The sequence below is a fragment of the Archocentrus centrarchus genome, unplaced genomic scaffold (assembly GCF_007364275.1).
Source record: "Archocentrus centrarchus isolate MPI-CPG fArcCen1 unplaced genomic scaffold, fArcCen1 scaffold_33_ctg1, whole genome shotgun sequence".
Lineage (NCBI taxonomy): Eukaryota > Metazoa > Chordata > Actinopteri > Cichliformes > Cichlidae > Archocentrus > Archocentrus centrarchus.
The window spans coordinates 3,278,892-3,299,015 of record NW_022060261.1 but is presented as its reverse complement, the minus strand read 5'-3'; the positions used below and the strand labels follow the sequence as shown (position 1 = coordinate 3,299,015).

The 20,124-nt window shown below is 41.2% G+C and overlaps 1 protein-coding gene across 1 annotated transcript; it reads right to left on the bottom strand.

Annotated features, from left to right (window-relative positions):
* Nucleotides 1-237: 237 nt before the first annotated feature.
* LOC115776570 (alpha-2,8-sialyltransferase 8F-like) lies at nt 238-20,025 on the bottom strand. Its single transcript, XM_030724294.1, has 7 exons — nt 19,925-20,025; nt 7,356-7,406; nt 7,177-7,251; nt 1,730-1,874; nt 1,017-1,129; nt 850-942; nt 238-772 (listed from the first exon to the last, which is right to left on the bottom strand). Exons 1-7 carry the CDS (start codon nt 20,023-20,025, stop codon nt 295-297), a joined length of 1,056 nt encoding a protein of 351 aa, XP_030580154.1. The 3' UTR covers nt 238-294.
* Nucleotides 20,026-20,124: the final 99 nt, after the last annotated feature.

Genomic DNA, 20,124 nt, shown 5'->3' with positions numbered 1-20,124 from the left:
ACCAATTTTTCAGAAGGCATTAAAATGCTGAGAACAACGGCCTTACAAAGGCATCCCACTTATGCTGAAATACTTCCAGACTCCAGGTGGAACATCTAGGTAATAAACAGGGTTGAAGATCCAGTTTTTCAGTTAAAAATGTCTTGGCTGCTAGTAGTTATTTTCCATCTTTCCACTAGTCAAAAGTGATAGGTCATTTTATTCAAAAGCATATGAATTGATTTAAGTGATTGGTTTCATCTGAAGGCTACAGAGGTGACACTTTGCTTCGGTGGTGTTGTCTGTCCCTGGGAACTATTTTCCATCTGCTTTACAGTCTCCCAGGTGAAGCCTTATTATCCCTTGAGCGTGCAGCTGCAACAACTGGTCAAATTCAGCCGGCATTGAATGGAAGCCTTTATTAGCTGGTTTGTCATCATAGTAGTGGTTAGTCAGGGCGTAGAGGCCATATGGGTGACTACTGAAGGGCCAGAATCCATACAGGTGCACATTTTCACAAAATTCCAGGGCCATGCTAGCCATCATTAATCCGGTGCTGAGCCGTACTTCCTTCAGGCCCTGAGAGCGCCAGAACTGGGACAGATTCTGAAGGTACCGAGGGTTGAAGAAAACAGGCTGAAGAGGGCTTTCAAAGTCCTCTATTGCATAAACAGCTCGCTGACACACTGCAGTATTTCTACTAAAGGCGAAGGGAGGAAGGAGCAGCAAAGAGCTGCCATACTGGCGAAGACTATCTATGAATGGACGGCGACGTCCTATCAGCGAGCCAAACCTGCACAAAAGAAACAGTTTATTTGAGCAACAATACATACACAATGTAGACTGACAAGGATTCATTTTCTTGCTCACTTATGTAATAAGATGCTCGGATTTGCTGTCACAAGGTTAGTTTTGGTGCCAACATCTTTCTCATATCCATTGTCCAATGGAGGTAGGTTGCACCTGAACAACCAAACAAAGAGCAGTTAGGTGGAATTTCCGCTCTGATTTTGGTTTACGTTGGACACTTTTCTCACCTGACAACAAAGTCAGCCGAATCAATCATTTTTCCACAGCCGCTGTCAGACAGGATCCCACTATTCCCAACAACTGAACAGGTGTCCCATATTTTATTTGAGAAAGGATGTTTCTGGAATAGACAGCAACAGATAACCATTACAAAAACACCAAATTTACACTGTTGCTACTGTCGACTGTTCAAAAAGGAAAGAGAGATTTACTTTTTCAGATGTTTCCTCTTCACAAGTGTTTTCTATTTACTTTTTATGATACACAAGATCAATATTTGTTGCTTCTCTGGTTAAATAATGTTCTTTAATCATTCAGGAGATGAGAGAAATGTGTTTTATGTGACACACAGATTCACATCTTGGTGAGGTCAGTAGTTTATATGTTACTGGTTATGAATGTGGTGTATTTATTAAATATTTACCAGTGGTGCCCTTTATAAGGCAAAGTGAGGCTGTGTTTCTTAATATTTGGAAAAACTTTTAAATGGAAAAGAAACAATCAAACTGTTTCTTTCTAGAAATATGGATTTCAGAGGTTGTTGACTGAGTTCAACCACATTACTTCATACAGTAAACCATACAAGACCGTACATGACCAGACTTATTGAGGACAAAGAGAAATAACATGAAATAATCACTGTGATAAAATAAAACATTTGAGGAACAATCAGAGAAGCAGCACATACTGTATTAGTTTCCATGAATGAAAAATAGTCTACCTTAATAAACATGTTGAACAGGTCCTGATTCACCTCAATAGTCCTCTTCTGTTCCCCATCATAAACAAGCTTCGATCCCACCGGAGTGTTGCTCTGGGTAATGATGGCTTCATCAGACCCATTGCACTTAAGTCTCAGTTCAGCTCTGGGGGAAACATGTACAAACACTTTGTTGAAACAAGGGCTGCGCGATATATATCGTCTACGATAATATCGTAATTGCCATGTTAACGATGAAGAAGCTGACGTTATCGAGTATGCTAATGACTGGGAAAAAAATAACAATAGTCAAGACCACCTAACCTGAGACCAAGACAAGACCAAGACCAGTGCCTGATGCTACATGACACAATAAAATGTGAAACATGATGAAAATCTCTTGGATATTAAACACTCACAGCTGAAATAAATATAACCATCTTTATTTAATACTCCTGGGTGACTGCCATCATTTATTACAGAATGTAAAACAATTATTCATCACAATAGTCTTTACTTTTCTCTGCCTTTCATAAACAATACATAAAGTTATGTTGTTTTAAACCAGCAACAATCTTTATAAAAAAGGGATTCTATTTCAAAACTACATAGCTAAATGTGTAAATACACTGCACCAGGGGAAGAAATACAGACATCGCCAGCCTCGCAGTCTACTGCCTTAATTAATTCCTAGGCGAGGAGGTGGTTTAAATTGAAAAGACTGACACTGATCAAAAGACGGCAGTTTGCGGACTTTGTAAGAAAGCAGATAGCTCGACAGCAAACCTGCTCCATCAACGACGAGTATGAGGAATATGGAAAGTTTCGGGACAACGAAGACAAAACTAAATCAGGTAAGGGCAAAACACATGTTTGGAGCCTCAGATAATATGCTGAAGAGGTCTACCAAAAAGCAGGTTTCTGGTCAGATGAAGGTGTGTAGTTTCTGAGATTTATTTTGCTATAATGTAGGGGGAACCCCCCCGGACAGCCTCTTTTTCAATTTTTTTTTTTTTAATTCTCTCAAGTCTTCTGTATTGAGTGATTGCTGTTGAAAAATCGTTAAAGTTAACATTAAGACTTATATTTTAGGAGCTTGCACTTCTTTTACAAATGTATTTTTAAATAATGCAAAATATCATTTATTATCTTTTGAAACAAAATTACAGAAAATCTAATTTTTATCAATATCACACAACCCTAATTGACACTGGCTGGCTATTTATTATACAAGATGATTAACAGCTATTAACTGGCAACAAATTTATTGCTTTTTCAAATTACAAGACAGCTGGACTAGCACATAATTTCTTGTTATGCCTTTAAATTTGCCTATTTAAAAAATGACAAAAAAAATACATTATTAAAATGGAGCATTAGCCACTTGTTCATATAAAAGCAAGCAAATTACACATTTTTTAAAAATTTTTTAAAGCACGTGTCAGTTTCATTTCTTGTGAAAATTGCAAACCAACCAAGCTTCTATGAACATTACCTCACAGGTGGATAGAGCTGAGCTACAGCAAATCTGCATAAATCTTTGGTATTTTTTACTTGTATTTTGCATTCTTCTTGGGGAAAAAAATGAAAGGCTTTGAAAAGGCTTTTGTTCGGCTGCTTTCAGCACTGCTGGTATTTGTTTAGACTCTTTGGCTCCAGTTGATCTTTCAGAGTTAACTTCAATAGTTACTTCATCCAAACAGCAACATGTTTGTTAGATCCCATTCCTACTAGACTGTTCAAAGAAGTCTTTCCAATTATTGATGCTTCAATCTTAAAAATGATCAATCAGTCTTTATTAGTTGGCTATGTACCACAGACCTTCAAGGTGGCTGTAATTAAACCTCTGCTTAAAAAGCCATCACTTGACCCAGCTGTCTTAGCTAATTATAGGCCAATCTCCAACCTTCCTTTTCTCTCAAAGATTCTTGAAAGAGTAGTTGTAAAACAGCTAACTGATCATCTGCAGAGGAACGGTTTATTTGAAGAGTTTCAGTCAGGTTTCAGAATTCATCACAGTACAGAAACAGCATTAGTGAAGGTTACAAATGATCTTCTTAGAGCCTCTGACAGTGGACTCATCTCTGTTCTTGTCCTGTTGGACCTCAGTGCAGCTTTTGATACTGTTGACCATAACATTTTTTTACAGAGATTAGAGCTTGCTATAGGTATTAAAGGTACTGCACTGCAGTGGTTTGAATCATATTTATCTCATAGACTCCAATTTGTTCATGTAAATGGGGAGTCTTCTTCACACACTAAGGTTAATTATGGAGTTCCACAGGGTTCTGTGCTAGGACCAATTTTATTTACATTATACATGCTTCCCTTAGGCAGTATTATTAGAAAGCACTGCATCAATTTTCATTGTTATGCAGATGATACTCAGCTTTACCTATCAATGAAGCCAGATGACACACATCAATTAGTTAAACTGCAGGAATGTCTTAAAGATATTAAGGCCTGGATGACCTCTAATTTCCTGCTTCTAAATTCAGATAAAACTGAAATTCTTGTTCTCGGCCCCACAAATCTTAGAAACATGGTGTCTAACCAGATACTTACTCTGGATGGCATTACTTTGGCCTCCAGTAACACTGTGAGAAATCTTGGAGTCATTTTTGACCAGGATATGTCCTTCAATGCACATATTAAACAAATATGTAGGACCGCTTTTTTGCATTTGCGCAATATTTCTAAAATTAGAAACATCCTTTCTCAGAGTGATGCTGAAAAGCTAATTCATGCATTTATTACTTCTAGGGTGGACTATTGTAATTCATTATTATCAGGCTGTCCTAAAAGCTCCCTGAAAAGCCTTCAGCTGATCCAAAATGCTGCAGCTAGAGTACTGACAGGGACTAGAAAGAGAGAGCATATTTCTCCCATATTGGCTTCTCTTCATTGGCTCCCTGTTAAATCTAGAATAGAATTTAAAATCCTTCTCCTCACATACAAGGTCTTGAATAATCAGGCACCATCTTATCTCAAAGACCTCATAGTACCATATCACCCCAATAGAGCACTTCACTCTCAGGGGCTCGACACACGGGGAGCGACGTCGCTCGCTCTCCATTCATTTCCTATGGAGCTTGTGCGATGAGGCGACAATCGCTTGCCCTCCTCCAGCTAAGCGACCGGCGACATTCGTGCATGTGAAATTTCGAGCTCGTACACGTAGACGTGCACACGCGACCAGGCGACGCGACACAACAAAGTTGGAAAATGTTCTACTTTTGTCGCTGTCGCGTGGCACTAAACCAATCAGCAAGAGTTTCATTGACTGACCAATGAGCGAAGAGTATGCTACACACTGCAGTCTGCAACCACTTTCAGCAGGAAGGAAAGCATCGTTTTAGCTGTGTTTGACTTTCCTATATTATATGACACTTCACGCAGTGATTATCGAGTTAAACATAAAAGGCAGCCATATGAGAACGTGTTGGTGCAAGACTAACGTTAAACAGACGGATAGAGAGGACTTTTGTGCTAATATAGGATGAACCCGAGGTTGTCTTTTTCTTTTGTAGAGGAGACTTAACAGCAAGATTTCTGTCAGTTCAAATAAAATCTTCAGACTCCTCATCTTTATTGCCGTGTCTGACACGGACTGCTTTGAAAATGTCTAAATCCCTCCAGTTTCATAACCAATCACATTTCTTGGAGACGAGTGACGTAAGAGCGCGATTCGCAAAGCTGCCGTCGCTATCGCGTCCCGTGTGTTCAGTTTCACCCCAGTGGCGATGCGACCCATTCGTCGCTGTCGTTTGTCGCTCCCCGTGTGTCGAGCCCATCAGACTGCTGGCTTACTTGTGGTTCCTAGGATACTTAAGAGTAGAATGGGAGGCAGAGCCTTCAGCTTTCAGGCACCTCTTCTGTGGAACCAGCTTCCAGCTTGGATTCGGGAGACAGACACCCTCTCTATTTTTAAGATTAGGCTTAAAACTTTCCTTTATGATAAAGCTTATAGTTAGGGCTGGATCAGGTGACCCTGAACCATCCCTTAGTTATGCTGCTATAGGCCTAGACTGCTGGGGGGTTCACATAATGCACTGTTTCTCATTCACCTTATTTACTTTGTTTATACTCCACTCTGCATTTAATCATTAATTGATATTAATCTCTGGATCTCTTCCACAGCATGTCTTTCTCTCCCCTCAGCCCAACCGGTCGCGGCAGATGACTGCCCCTCCCTGAGCCTGGTTCTGCTGGAGGTTTCTTCCTGTTAAAAGGGAGTTTTTCCTTTCCACTGTCGCCAAGTGCTTGCTCATAGGGGGTCGTTTTGACTGTTGGGTTTTCTCTGTATTATTGTAGGGTCTTTACCCACAATTCAAAGCGCCTTGAGGCGACAGTTTGTTGTGATTTGGCGCTATATAAATAAAATTGAATTGAATTGAATTGAATACTTACTCTGGATGGCATTACTTTGGCCTCCAGTAACACTGTGAGAAATCTTGGAGTCATTTTTGACCAGGATATGTCCTTCAATGCACATATTAAACAAATATGCAGGACTGCTTTTTTGCATTTGCGCAATATTTCTAAAATTAGAAACATCCTTTCTCAGAGTGATGCTGAAAAGCTAATTCATGCATTTATTACTTCTAGGCTGGACTATTGTAATTCATTATTATCAGGCTGTCCTAAAAGTTCCCTGAAAAGCCTTCAGCTGATCCAAAATGCTGCAGCTAGAGTACTGACAGGGACTAGAAAGAGAGAGCAGATTTCTCCCATATTGGCTTCTCTTCATTGGCTCCCTGTTAAATCTACAATAGAATTTAAAATCCTTCTCCTCACCTACAAGGTCTTGAATAATCAGGCCCCATCTTATCTCAAAGACCTCATAGTACCATATCACCCCAATAGAGCACTTCACTCTCAGACTGCTGGCTTACTTGTGGTTCCTAGGATACTTAAGAGTAGAATGGGAGGCAGAGCCTTCAGCTTTCAGGCCCCTCTTCTGTGGAACCAGCTTCCAGCTTGGATTCGGGAGACAGACACCCTCTCTATTTTTAAGATTAGGCTTAAAACTTTCCTTTATGATAAAGCTTATAGTTAGGGCTGGATCAGGTGACCCTGAACCCTCCCTTAGTTATGCTGCTATAGGCCTAGTCTACTGGGGTGTTCCCATAATGCACTGTTTCTTTGATTCACCTTATTTACTTTGTTTATACTCCACTCTGCATTTATTCATTAGTTATTATTAATCTCTGTCTCCCCCCCCCCAGGAGATGACCCCCCCTCCCTGAGCCTGGTTCTGCTGGAGGTTTCTTCCTGTTAAAGGGAGTTTTTCCCTCCCACTGTCACCAAGTGCTGCTCATAGGGGGTTTTGACTGTTGGGTTTTCTCTGTATTATTGTAGGGTCTTTACCCACAATACAAAGTGCCTTGAGGCAACTGTTTGTTGTGATTTGGCGCTATGTAAATAAAACTGAATTGAACTGAATTGAATTGAAAATTTGTCCTTACCTCAATTTCATGTTATTCTCTTCCTGCTTCATCCAGGTTTGATTGTAACGTTGTTGTATTTTGTCAATGATTTTCCTGTGACACACACATCCAAACAGTCAGTACCATCATACCTGCATGGCTGACATGACTTTTTGATGATGGCATAAGGGAAAAACTATGACATTATGTTTTCTCACTTGCAGCCTTTACAAAGCTTTGCAGGGGCCGGTTGGTAAGTTTTCAAATTACTGGAAAAAGAAAAACAGGTGAGAAAGGTCAGAAAAATGCAGATAAAAGAGATTAAATATTACAACAGCATTTCATTACTGTTGTCGGCTGTTAACACTTCCTAGGTGGATATTCACAACTATGATCGTAAAGTGCTGTGTTACAGTACAGTTCTTAAAGATTCAGCATTGTTGTACTTTCCTTGAGTTTTTCCAATTTGTGCTGTTTTATAATTATATTACAATGTTACTGGGGTATGATTCAATATTTTGTGTTTCGGAGTTTTTCTTTGTTCAGTTTGTTTTTTAGGTTTTTATTATGGTTTCATTTCTCAACTTTGTATTTCTCTATTTATTTATTTCTGTGTTTAGTTTTCCTTGGCAGCCTCATGTCTCTCTGAGTGTCTCCATGCTTGTATTCCTTCTGTGTTCCCCATGCTTCCCTGTGCGTGGTGTCAAGTCTGTGTTTCTGTTTCCTCGTTTTCACACTTCCTGTTGTATTTTGCCTGTCTCCTGTTTGGTATGTGCTGTCTTTAGTTTTGCTTCCTTTGTATTATTAGTAGGGATGTGTTAGGGATTATTTTTTACTCAGTGAATAAAGGACATATGTTTAAGGTAAACTCCAGTAAATTAAATAATTAACAGTGGATCAATCAAATAATAAACAATTAAATAATACATTAGACAGAGAGCAGCTGATCAGAAAGTACTAACTTCTCTCTTTCAGAGCATCTTATCTTGAGGACCGGCCACCGAACGTACAATTAGAACATCGCCAACGTCACCATGTTCTGTCATTAATCTGGACAAGATTTCTCTGTATTGATTAAATTAGAACATCAGGAAGAAGATGTGCCTATGACTGAGAGGAATCTGAGTCATGAAAAACCAGCTGGAACAAGACTGAATGACGAAGGTCAACTCATAGCACCCAGAGATTGTTTCTGCTTAGATAACAACGAGCTGTATGAAGATGTTGTGGTTGGACAGGAACACGGCTCAGAGAGAGAGCACACACAGGCTGTCTCTTCTGAGTCCCCACATGCATGCATACTTTTTCTGATCCTTTAATACATTAAATGTTTTACTTTTTTAATTAAAGTGTTTCAGGTGTCTCCCTTCACAAAAAACCTGTTTACCTGACAGATGCCATGATACCACTTTTTTTATGTCAGATACGATTACATTTGGATATCTGCAGAAACTGATACAAATCTGATCTTTTTGGAAAACAATTGTTTTTAAATGCCTGGATGAATTTTACATAAGTCAACAGTCTCTCACTCAACAATTGCTCTGAAGCCTGCTGCTCCTATGTGAGATGGTGACACATTGGCTTATGGCATGTTGTAAGCATGGAGCACTTTCACTCCACCTGAGCTCACCATCTTTATGACGGCTCCGCCTCTTTGGACAGACTGCATGTAAACAGCTCCCTGCGGCTGATGTGTTATTAGTGTTTATGTTGATATATGTTGGGTGATCAGGACCCTACAACACCGGGCAGAAAGCGTTCTCTCTGAGGCAGAAGGGAAACAAAAGGAACACACACACATATTAAGAAAGCCCTCAAAACATGCGGTTACCCCAACTGGGCCTTCATCAAATCAGCTAAGATGCACAGGAATGAAGGCCAAACACAAACTACAGAGAATAAGAAGGACAAGAGGAACAACATTGTCATCCCTTATGTGGCAGCTTGTCAGAGAAACTCAGAAGAATTTTCTCCAAGCATGACATCTCAGTATACTTCAAACCAAGTCACACCCTAAGACAAAAACTGGTTCATCCCAAGGACAAACCCCCCAAACACAAGATCAGCGATGTAGTGTCTGCTGTCAGTGCAGTGAAGAGTGCTCGGACCTCTACATTGGTGAAACCAAACAGCCTCTTCACAAACGAATGTCACAACATAGAAGAGCCACCTCGACAGGACAAGATTCAGCTGTACATCTGCATCTGAGGGTCAAAGGTCACTCTTTGAGGATACCAATGTTCACATTTTGGACAGGGAAGACAGATGGTTTGAAAAACGAGTAAAAGAAGCATCTATGTCCACTGTGAACAACCATCATTGAACAGAGGAGGTGGATTACGTCACCAACTTTCCCCCGCTTACAGTGCTGTCCTGAGGCCCCTTCCCAGACATCTCAGCCCCCCCTCACACCTTTGTTCCAGTGACCTCAGTACATCACATGAAACAATGGAGCGAAGTCCTAAATTGGTTTCAACTGAAACCACTGATTGAAATGACCCACACCTCCTTCACACCTGGGCACATGTGTTTACACACATGAACAATAGAGGGTCATAACCACCTCCAGGGGACTACGCCCACAGGAGTTTAAATACCTGGGTCTCTCCACCTTTGGTTTGAGAACTGAAGAAGCCTTTGGGATGAGAGGAGGAACATCTTCAAGAAACAAAAAGAAGTCCAGTCGCCTTTTTTCAAGCTCCAGAGACTGTTTTTGGCGTGGTTGCAGCACACAGCAACATTTAATTGTTAATAAAAGGGCAACTTTTGCTGGCAATCTCTCACCATCTTCATCAACATCTTAACAGACGCTACAATATATTCTTTATTAATAAGGGTAAGAACAAGTAATTTCTTCATTTTGTATATAAGCCCTTCATAAATCCTGTGCACCAGTATATTTACCGATATAAGCAAAGAAAAAACATTAAAAAAAAAAAGGAAATCCCTTTTTGACACATCACCGGAAACCTGAAAACTCCGCTGTCACCGTGTTTTGTGTACATACAGCACTCGAACTGCATCCCTTCATATGCTGTGGCATCGCCCGGACCTCTCTTTGGCACCGAGGGGGACAGCACACACACCCCCGGACCTCGATTCGTCCTTTAGCAACTTTTGAGACAGCTGACAGCGAGTTTCTTTGCTCAAAAGTTGGCAACAATGCCGGCCGCCAATCACCAGATTACGCACGAATATCCGGGCCAGCATAAAAGAAAACAGGCCAAATCTGCAGTTTACTGTGTACAGTTTCTATTTTTGGAACAATGTTTCCACTTCTTGTTGAATTTATCTCCGGCGGCTTTGGCTGCTTTCCACACCTGCTGCTCTGCACTCGCAGCTTGTTCCTGTCTAATATCGTCAGTAGAGTCATTTTGTGAATCGATGATGGACTATTTTACAGAATTCAATGAGGCCTTTGAACTGATCTGCCAGACCGGAGGAAATATCACTGCAGACCACAGAATGGTGCAGTGGTGTGGATGCCTCGGCCATCGGCGGTAGACCGACCGACATTTTCTAACTATTTGAAAGCGTCATACGCTGTCATACGCTGTCATACGCTTTGTACGCTTTGTACGCTCTGGAAAACGTTGATATTGGTGAAGCGTCTATAAGTCAGACTAACTTAAACATATCTTTTTTGTACAGGTTGTCATGGAACGCTGTGGCAGGTACGACTGAGGTCCCCAATATGCAGAACACTCCAGACACGAACTTGAACTGAAGTAACAGCTTTATTGCCGGAACTCACAAATACAGACTTGAATGAGGACTAGAACACAGACTAGAACACTGAGGCATACAGCGGGAAGACAAACAATGATGCGACAAGCAGAGGAAACGCAGGACTTAAATACACAAGAGGATAATGAGGGAAGTGGAGACCGGTGAGGAGCACAGCTAAATTTAATGCACTGATGAGACAAGGGGAAGCAAACCTAAACACACTGCACAAGAAAGAAGACATCACCGAAATAGAACAGGAAATAACTTCAGCAGAACAAAAAGAACAGAACTGACCATGACACATATATTAACACTGAACTTGAATTTACTGTTTTATTCCACAAAAGCAAATTATTAGATTGTAGCTATGACAACTTTAAACTTTGCAGAGGTTACTCTGGTCATTTGAGGAAACTGACTGCCTGAAACCTTTTAAGTTGTATCAACAAAATATGACACACACAACTTAAACCAACAACAAACATTTAGTGCATTAAATGCTGTACACTCACAGCTGCATGACATGATGTTTCAATTTTCAAACATTTTGTGGTTCTCAGAGCATGTTTATTCATAATATTCTGTAATGATCATTTTTCAGAAGAAAAACAAACACAGCAGAGGACTCACATTAGTATCAGTTTCAGATCTAAGTCAATCAAACTGAAATCAGACAATAAGCAATGTCTCTATTCAAATGAAATACACACGTGATGCAGAAAAGCATCTTTTCCCATACAGTTTATTCACAACTTTTTAAAATATTAGATTAGATTAGATTCAACTCATTGTCATTGTGCGCACAAGGCACACAACAAAATGATGGTTCCAGATCACTCATCCAGGGACAAGCATCTGCAGGCTTGCAGCCAGAGACCGGCGCTACTGTTAGGCAATTTAAGTGTCTTGCCCAAGGACACAACGCAGCGCAGGGACAGGGGGCTCGAACCTGCAACCTTCCAGCTGCAAGGCAAGCACCTACCCACTGCTCCACTGTCATTTGTATCATATATCATGGGCACAGGATCAGATTGATCAGATTGTTCAGTGTGCCAATCCCACAGGAACCACACCTCCACACAGGTGATGCAGAATAGCAGGTGGAAATCCTGCGAATGGAAATAAAGAGAACATACACAATTTACCTCTCTGCATGATGTGTCCCCACCAGAACAGCTGGCAAATGATGATAAGACAGTCAAGTCTGTCAGCAAACTTGTTTTTTAGAGGTCTGAATGACACGTTCAGTGCCTGAAAGGGCCGAGTCCAGCTCAGCCGACCTCATGGTTAACATTAACTTAATGTCTACAGGTTAACATTTACATGGCCATTCTCTCTTTAAATCAGTGGTTCTCAAATAGTGGGGCGCGCCCCCTTTGGGGGGCGCGGTGCGATACCTGGGGGGGCGCGTGTGACCCTGGGGAACAGGCTTTTTTTTTTTTTTTGGGCCGTACTAGTATAAAGTGTAATTGCGCATCCACTACAGTAGGCGGCAGTGGCGCTGTCATTGTTACAACAGGTTTGCCTTGGTTAGCAGTGTTGAGTCAACAGAAAGCTCCGACTGCGTTCTGTCTATAGCCTCCGTTATTCAACATAACAACCCCCAACATGAAAAAGTTTTTAACAGGGATGAAAAGAAAAGCGGAGAGAGACAAAGATAATGAGACAAAAGAAAGTCACCCGAAAGCTAAGACGAGGAAATACGACGAAGCGTATTTAGCGCTTGGCTTCACTGTCACTACAGTTGGAGAAGAGGAAAGACCGGTGTGTTTGCTGTGTCTAAAAATGCTCGCAGCGGACAGCATGAAGCCAAATAAATTAGCGTGTCACTTAAATACGTTACACTCCAATCACGCCGGTAAGCCGCTAGAGTTTTTTCAGCGAAAACGTGCTGAATATTGCCAACAGTCATCCCGCTTTGTGAAGGCTACTTCAGTAAACCATCGAGCGCTGTTAGCATCATATAAGGTGGCGTATCAAATTGCGCAGTGCAAAAAGCCCCACACCATAGCAGAGGAGCTGATACTGCCTGCAGCATTAGACATGGTCTCTGTCATGCTGGACGACGCCAGTGCAGCAAAACTAAAAACTATCCCTCTGTCCAATGACACTGTCACCAGACGTATAGATGACATTGCTAACGATCTTCATGAACAGCTGGTAGATAAACTCAAAGACAAACGTTTTGCCTTACAATTTGATGAAGCAACTGACAGCAACAAAGACTGTCTGTTTATTGCTTATGTACGTTTTGACTTGTCAAACTCCCTGTGTGAGGATCTACTTTTTTGTAAATATGTCAGAGACAGAACCACAGCTGAAGAGCTATTCAAAATTCTGGACTCCTTTTTGACTGAGAATGGGCTAAAGTGGGAGAACTGCATTGGTGTTTGCAGTGATGGTGCACAAACCATGGCAGGGAAGAGAAAAGGACTTAGGGCACTCATCGAGACAGCCTCACCTCATGCTGAGTGGACACACTGTATTATACACAGAGAAGCACTTGCATCCAGGCAACTTTCCCCTGAATTAAGTGAGGTTATGACTGATATCATAGGTGTAGTCAATTTTATAAAGACTAGACCACTAAAAACAAGAGTCTTCTCTGCCATCTGTGAGGAGATGGGAGCCGAACATCAAGCTGTGCTCTATCACAGTGAAGCAAGGTGGTTGTCACGAGGAAAAGTCTTGTCCCGAGTTTTTGAGCTCAGAGAGCAAATAAGAGTGTTTTTGGAGCAGGAGCACAAGTATGAAGTGGCAGAAAAATTTTGTGATGAGAACTTCCTGGGAAAACTGGCCTACCTGAGTGACATATTTGGAAAGCTAAATGAACTGAATCTACAGCTTCAAGGGAAAGATAAACACCTCCCTCAGGTCACAGACAAGATTAGCTCTTTCACCCGAAAGCTTGCAATGTGGGGCAGGCAACTTGATGAAGGAAACACCGATTCATTTGAGAACCTGCATGAGTTTGTGGACACTAATGACTATGATGCTATCTCAGTGATTCCACACATTAAGCAGCATATTTCGTCACTGATTGGATTCTTTAAAAAGTACTTCCCTGAAAACAGTTCCCAGTATGACTGGGTGAGAGACCCTTTCAGTGCACCAGCTCCAACTGGTTTCAGCTCTGCAGAAGAGGAGCAGTTCATTGACATGACGTCTGACTCCACATTGAGACTGAGGTTCACATCACAGACACTCAGTGCATTCTGGCTGAGTGTAGAGAGGCAGTATCCACTCTTAGGGGAGAAAGCTATAAGCATTCTGCTTCCTTTTTCAACATCTTACCTTTGTGAGATTGGCTTCTCTGCTGTTGCTGCACTGAAGACCAAGTACAGGTCCCAGCTAAACATTGAGCAGGAGCTGAGAGTTGCACTATCATGCTTCGAACCTCGCTTCGAAAAGCTGTGCACTGCAAAACGTGCTCATTGTAGCCATTAAACCTGACTTCCTCCTCATTTTGGTCAAAAAAGAAAGAAAAAATGAGCACAAAATGTTTAATTCATTTTTGTTTTGTAGGTTCAAGTGTTTTATATATTGTGCTCCTGAGTTAATGTTGCTGAACTGAATATAAATTAGTTATTATTTTTTTAGTTTTTGTAGTTTATTAGTTATTATAATTATTAAATATTATTTATTGATTTGATTTAATTTTGCAATGGTGCAATTAGTTGGTCAAACATGTTTACAGTTTAAACAAGGATTTATTTATTTTTAATTTCAGGCAATGATGCACAAAATCTTTTCTGTTGCAGACTTAAAACACGATTTAATAAAGTTATTCTTTGTAAGTTTGACCATATGTCTTTCTTTTTTTCTTTTCTTTAATGTTAATAAGGATAAAATGTTATGCAGAGATGGATAGTCACGGTGGGGAGTGGGGGGCGCGAATAGTTTTCTTCTTGCTAGGGGGGGCGTAACAGAAAATAATTGAGAAGCACTGCTTTAAATGAACGGCAGAGGGCAGGCAGGAGCGGTGAGGCAGAGTTTCTCCTGCACTTTTAAAATCTACCGTTACTCTAACATAGAGTTCGTTTAATTTTAGGTGTTAGCTAACACTCAACAAACTGGTTAGAACTTTAACATAATCTGCACGAATCCCAAACTGACCTCATTTAGCGCAACTGCACTCATTAATGATTGCAGAGCGACTGTAAACATTACATCCATCCATCCATCCATCCATTTTCTTCCGCTTATCCGGGGCCGGGTCGCGGGGGCAGAAGCCTAAGCAGAGAAGCCCAAGCTTCCCTCTCCCCAGCCACCTCCTCCAGCTCATCCGGAGGGACCCCAAGGCGTTCCCAGGCCAGCCGAGATACATAATCTCTCCAGCGTGTCCTGGGTCTACCACGGGGCCTCATCCCGGCTTCTGCAGTGATGCGGACGCTGCACCGGTCCGTCGTGGTGAAGAGGGAGCTTAGCGTAAAAGCGAAGCTCTCGATTTACCGGTCGATCTACGTTCCTACCCTCACCTATGGTCACGAGCTTTGGGTAGTGACCGAAAGAATAAGATCGCGAATACAAGCGGCAGAAATGAGTTTCCTTCGAAGGGTGGCTGGCCTCTCCCTTAGAGATAAGGTGAGGAGTGCGGCCATCCGGGAGGGGCTCAGAGTAGAGCCGCTGCTCCTCCACATCGAAAGGAGCCAGTTGAGGTGGCTCGGGCATCTGATTAGGATGCCTCCTGGCCGCCTCCTGGGTGAGGGGTGAGGTGTAAACATTACATTTTGAAAATAATCTACACCACTAAAGACCTGGGCCACCTGTAAGCTAATGCTAATGCTAACTCGCTAAATTAGTAATGCCGCAGTGGAATAATTCAGTGTAAAATAAATAACAATAATCGCTGCATGCACAGCAGGGATAAACTAACAGAACAACGTTACCTTAAATTGAGGACAACTTCAAGCAAACATGCAGCAGTGCAGCTGTTGGCAGGAGCTCGGGTCCAGGGTAGCGCAGACAGGTAGAACAGACCCTGCAGCGTGCACACAGTAGTGGTGGGCAGATCGATCCAAATATTGATAATATCGATACCAACATTGTAATGAGATGGATACTTTAGCTTCAGTTTCTCTCTTGTATGCAGTGCTGCGGTTTCATCAAAGATGCCAGTGGTGATGTGTCGTTCTGTGTCGAGGCTTCGAAGCGCGTTTCGAGGATTGTGCGAAGCCTTGCAAGCTGGCCGTACCACGTGACTGATTCAGGAAACGATTCAAGGGTTTGGTGTGCGATTCGAAATACAACAGATCCCCCCTCACAGATTATGGTTTTGACGACTGTGTTGGTTTGCAGTCAGTTTGAGCTGCTTCTTTTTTGGTGATGAACCAGCCAGAAAGAGGAGATTTTCCCAGTTTGGGAACATTTTCAGCTGATCCTAATAATGAGCGCGCATAGTAACAAATTATTACTCCAGCTTCATCTGTGCCCTGTGAAAGGGTATTTTCTGAAGCAGGTGAAATCGTTTCAAACCAAAGAAAACGCCTGAAGCTCAGCTCTGTGACTGTTATTTCTAAATAAAAATCAGTGAGTAAAATGTCCCTACTGAGCACACTTACCAACCAAGTAACACAATCACATCACAACTCTCTCCCCAATTTATTTCCACTTTCCCTCTTGACCCCAACATTGTGTCATAAAGACAGACACCATATTAGTTAGTTCAGGATTTATTTATTGTCATCACAAAAACCATTTATTCTGTTCAAAGCTTCACGCATGTGATTATAATCAGTCTGTTTTACATTGACTGCCCACTTGATGGCGCAATAGAGCAAATGAAGCACCATGAAGCTTCGAGCCATGGGTTCGCTGATTGGATGGAAAGCTTCAAAGCTTCATGAAGCTTCATCTCACCATCACTAGATGTCAGCTGACTGTCTAAGTGCTGCACCCGTCACAGCACAGAGCAGGCACACTTTGCTCCTCCCCTCCCCGCAGTGTTTTGACATTTTAACAGGGGTGTCAGTCTCAGTCACAGGATGGGCCAAAATTGAAGACACATTCTGAGTCGCGGGCCGAACAGGATTAAAAATAAATATTTAAATCAGTAAAATGAATTTGAACAGCCAGAATACAGCAGCTTTTTCCTCAACACACTAAATAAAATATAAAATTATATTATTCTTCAAAAATCACATCAGGAAAAACGAAAATATTTCAAACTGATGAAAAGTTGCAAATGTTTCAGGTAAAAACTGTAATGTGAATTTCTGCGCTTCACAGTTGGAAAAACGCTGCATAAACTGCGCAGTGTGTCCGTTTATCAGCAACAAGCGCCGCTGCAAACATAGCGGTGTAGACTCGTAATCACGCGGTCCTTTCCTCTCACAGCCACCTTTCATCCCGGAGCCCTGCTGAGGCTTTTTCTTCACTTTCTATGAACTGACAGATTTCCTCAGGCAGCTCATCGCACCTGTGTAATAAGGCGCGTCACCAAATTCAGAAACTATTTACTCCAGAAAAGACTGAAACTGCTGTGATTTAAACCTCTTACAGAGTTCGCTGTCTGTGTTTCAGTGTTTATGACGTGTTCTGTCTTCAGGACTTTGCTGCAGCGTTTCCTGCTGTGTGACGCAGTGACGCACTGTCAGCTCACCTGTGCAGGTCTCCCTCTGCATGTTCTCCCGTATCTGTCCCACCAATCCGCTCTTTTCCCCGCAGCGCAAGTGAGGAAAAGCGACAGATGGTTTACATCCGATGTCAGCGTTCAGGTCCTCTGCCTCCCACCTATTGGAAAATCCCTGCTTTCCACTTTTCCTTTGGTCATTTTTGGGGGTCAGGCAGCTTAAATGTCACTGTAAAAAGTTCTGACAGATGTTTTATCCGCTGATCACTGATCAATCGGCAACACGGAAAACAGCTTAGCGCACAGTTCTTGGCCTGCCGGCAGCTGTTGCAGTGCATTGTGGGATTTGTAGTATAAGTGGTGGGAGCGCCATTTACCCGCGGGCTGTTTTTAATAGCTATATGAAATAATCTCGCTGGGCCTATAAAATTAGATCGTGGGCCGGATGTGCCCGCGGGCCTTGAGCCTGACACATGTGCGTTATATCATCTCATGACATGTAACGTATTTTACTTGGGAAAAAAGGAATTTGCTTTAAATATGTTATAATGCTGTGGAGGGATAACTTTGTACAGCTTGTTTATTTACGAAAAAAAAAACCAGAAAATTTGTGAATGAAGGGATATTTCTATTTCATTTTTATATTATACTTTCTGAACACTCTACCTGAAAAAAGTTTCAGTTTGTTCTTGCTTCATCATTTTGTACATTAAAAAAACATAATAATACAGACATCATCATGTATGAGAAAAATTATTTTGTTACTGTTCGAATGTTTCAGAACAAAAACTTTTATTTTGATAAGGTTTTTTCTAATAACCTATAAACTTTGTCCAATTCTATCCTGGGTTTTAACTAATTAATGATGGAAAGGAGCTACTTGGAAATAAATTACCAATACTTAAAATACTCAACAAATTAAAGTGCCCTCAAAACAACTGAGTTAGAACTTCAACAATTCATTTTTAACTCTATTTAATTTATGGGAATGAGTGGCTCCAACCTTTCTGGCAGATTAAGTTAATGAACTTACTTCTTTTATTAAAACATACTGCTGGGTTTTACAGTGTACATGGTGTGCTTACATTAGTGGAGTAGAATGTGGTGACAGTTGGAAGTGTTGCTCAGAGAGTAAACTGCACCCAGTTCCTTATAGTAGACTTGCAGATACAGAAGTGAAACTGAACAGAAGGTGATGTAAAGGTTGTATGGTTATCTTATATATAGTTGTGGGAGGAATTAAAATAGTCAGGTAATGTGAGAACGAGGTAGGAGAGAGAGCGTCGTGCAGGAATTTGTTTTGTTACATAAGAGGCGTGTTTTGACCCCTATACCACAAAAACTGAACGGCCGTACCCTCCACTGCAGGTCACCAGTGAGTCGCAGGGCCTGATCTTGCCATAACTAACCAAAGGTGAGGCAGTGAAGGAAAAACTCCTTCAATAAAAATAAATAAATTGCAGGAACCAACCATGACATTATCATTTTCATTTCTCTTGGTTCTCAGTGTGTTTAATCTATGTTGAATTTTCAGAGCTGCTGTGAAAACATGTACACTTGCTAAGATATAATTTTACACGTTGAGTAAATATATATATATATATATATATATGTAATGTATATGTAATTATATATACATTTACAGTGTGTCTGCCCCATTTCTCCTCCCACTTTCCGGTCTGTTTCCAAAACTATGGAATAAAGCTGCATATATATGTATATTACATTACTGAAGCACAGAGACAGAGAAAAGGGAAATCTAAAGCCATTTAAGACATAACTTTTAACAGTGTGAGTTTCTCTAAACAGAACCATAAATGCATCAAGTGCTTGGAGATTTCATGGTGGTCATGGTGCAGTTTGTTAATGTTTAATGATCACTTTTAAAGCAGAACCTTGAACAGAGTGGAAAGTGATAACAGTGTGCACTAAGCTTATTACACTAAACTACTTCAGTATTTATTTAATATTTGGGGAAAATAACAAAGCTGTGCTTATTACTACTTTGTATCTAGCACAACATCAGGGCTTTTTAAAGCTTCAGGTACGAGCAGCCTGGCCTTGTTGTAGAGAGAAAACACATTTGAATGAGTATTGTACAGTATTGTACAGTATTGTACAGTATTGTACAGTATACTTGAAGAATGTGGGCAGTTATTTTTACTGAAAGTGTCTAAACGTTAAGAAAAAATGAAATGCTGCTGAATAATTATTAGAAGTTTGGACACACGGTTGTTTTTCAGTGTGTGTGAAAAGTTTGATTTTATGACTCACTGCTGTAAACTGAACTACCCAACAGTACACTTCTTCAAAACATCATAACAGAAATAATGAACAAATGTTTAACTTGTGATGCTTGAGCTTCACGTTCATAAATCTGTACTTCATTTCACAGGGTGGTCCTGCTACTCATACATGCTCATCATCATATTTCTTGGAGCCTTAGTTTTTGCTCCATAGGAACAAAGTTAGTTATGCACTCACTTGTAGTCCGACGTGTCCCAGATGAACATGGTCATCAGACTCCCCAGACAGAGGAGAATGATCATGAACGAGAAGAAAAACATCAGGAGCTGCCCCCTCATACCTCTCCCCTCCTGGTAGTCTCACCCTTTTCTCTCTCTCCCCCTCCTTGTCCTGCTTTTACTTTTCACAGCACTTTTTTTTTTCTGTCCTGTCCTGCT